The sequence below is a fragment of the Morone saxatilis genome, unplaced genomic scaffold (genome assembly GCF_004916995.1).
Source record: "Morone saxatilis isolate NCDOM2014 unplaced genomic scaffold, NCSU_SB_2.0 Contig18, whole genome shotgun sequence".
In the NCBI taxonomy this organism is placed as follows: Eukaryota; Metazoa; Chordata; class Actinopteri; family Moronidae; genus Morone; species Morone saxatilis.
Genome location: NW_023339740.1, coordinates 20,870,531 through 20,872,502, shown reverse-complemented (window position 1 = coordinate 20,872,502; position 1,972 = coordinate 20,870,531). Strand labels below are relative to the sequence as shown.

General features: G+C 40.3%; 1 protein-coding gene across 1 annotated transcript in view; it reads left to right on the top strand.

Annotated features, from left to right (window-relative positions):
• Positions 1-252: 252 nt before the first annotated feature.
• pxmp4 (peroxisomal membrane protein 4) overlaps positions 253-1,972 on the top strand; it is a gene marked incomplete in the record, with an annotated part of 1,919 nt that continues 199 nt past the window's right edge. Inside the window, 4 exon segments of the mRNA XM_035661129.1 lie at positions 253-417; positions 683-745; positions 835-1,033; positions 1,115-1,972. Of these exon segments, the coding sequence (XP_035517022.1) occupies positions 305-417; positions 683-745; positions 835-1,033; positions 1,115-1,384 (645 nt within the window).

Here is a 1,972-nt window from a genome sequence, read left to right as displayed (position 1 = left end):
AACTCCAACAGCAGTGCAAAAACAGGGTAAGAAATATATAAAAAAATATACAGTATAAACATAGGACGCAAAAAAGGGAGGTAAGGTGCACAGTCCTGAGGAGTATATATATACAAAACAGTTTTAAAAAATATGCATACACCTATTTCTTTCTGGTTTTTGTTGTTGTTTATTCTCAAAAAGACACATTTCACTGCTAAATAGGAACTAAATAGTGCTGCACTACGGCGAATTGTCACTGTGGCACATCATTCAGGCTGTGTGTGCAACATGTATTTGTGTCCTCTCGGCTCCATTGAAAGTCATGGCGGGTCCTGACCTGATACAAACTCTTCTGTACACCGTCAACAACCTCCTGCAGCAGGAGAAATATAAAGCTGCACTGGCGGTTTTAAAAGGATTCAGAAACGGCGCCGTGTGAGTGAAAAACATTCAATATAAACTGAGCTAACGTTGGCTCAGCTACGACGGATAACTTCTTCACTCCACTGCTGGAGGCTAACAGGTCCTCATCAGCTGTTTACTGCAGCGCTAGGTAGCTTTAGCTGCCTGTAGCCACCGTGGTAACTTAAGGGAAGAGATAGTGTCAGCAGTTTGTTGTCTTATCTAAAAGCACTCAGGATGTTTGACCTTCTCTTGAATCCACATTACACTGACATTACACCGTGTGTTTATTTCTCAGATATGGAGCCAAAATCAGAGCACCACATGCCCTGGTAATGACATTCCTGTTCAGAAGTGGCAGGTAAGACTCTGAATCTTTTAAGCACATTGTTATTATAACACTCCCCATGCCTCTGAAGTCTAAACACATTTTTTCTTTTCATCTGATAGTTTGAAGGACAAGCTCAGAGCCATTTTGAAGGCCACATACACCCACTCCCGCAACCTGGCATGCTTTGTGTTCACATACAAAGGGCTGCAAGCCTTGCAGGAGAAAGTCCAGGGAAAGACTTTGCAGTCTCACTCCTTTCTCGCTGCCTGTGTTGGAGGATGGTTAGTGTTTGGAGACAACAACAACATCAATAGTCAGGTATGATAAGCCCGTAGTCGTGAGCACAGCATTATAAATCTTTACATCATTCTAACTTTTTTTTCCCCCCCTCTCCTCTAGATCAACATGTACTTGCTGTCCAGGATCCTGTTCGCTCTTTCACGGCTGGCTGTAGAGAAAGGATTTATCCCCCAGCCTAAACACGACCCTTTCCCGCTTTTCGCCACGCTGGTGTGGGGCGTTGTCTTGTGGCTGTTTGAATATTACCCACACACCCTCCAGCCCTCCCTGCAGTCCTCAATGAACTATCTCTACCACGACAGCAATGTGTGGCACGACATCTCAGACTTCCTTGTTTATAATAAGCCAAGGACTGCTGCTCAGAAATGAAGCCTTAGGTTTTTTTTTACCAATATGGACCAGCCCTTATAGTACAATAATTGCATTTTTTAAAATAATTATTGATATAACATTGCCTTTTTAGATTTCTAGATACAAGTTTGTATCATATAGTTTTTTTTAATTGTTTGATTCATTGATAATGCTAATTGCTAATTTGTGTTTGTTTGACACCAGATTTCCACCTGAAGAGATACACCAGTATATTTATATGTCCAGTATGATTTCCCTGCTGATATTTGGGTGATTGTGCAATTGTCTGATTTTAATTCCCAAGAAATGTGTCAATAAACTACAAGTTGCCACAGAATAAAAGACAAAAAAAAGATGTTTAATTCAAAACAGACTGAAATGCTGTAGTGAACCGGTTCTTTACACAAAAATGCCAATATATGATTATCTACTAATTTGGTTTCAAAATGTAGCAGTGCTCATCCACAAGGTTTTTCTTTAGTGCACATTAATAAAAACTAAAGTAGTGACACCTTTATATTTAAAAGATAGCAGCTGTTGATGTTTTTGAGTTACAAGGAGCGATTCAAGTGTACTATGGAGTGTGCAGCAAGGCAAAGCAGTATG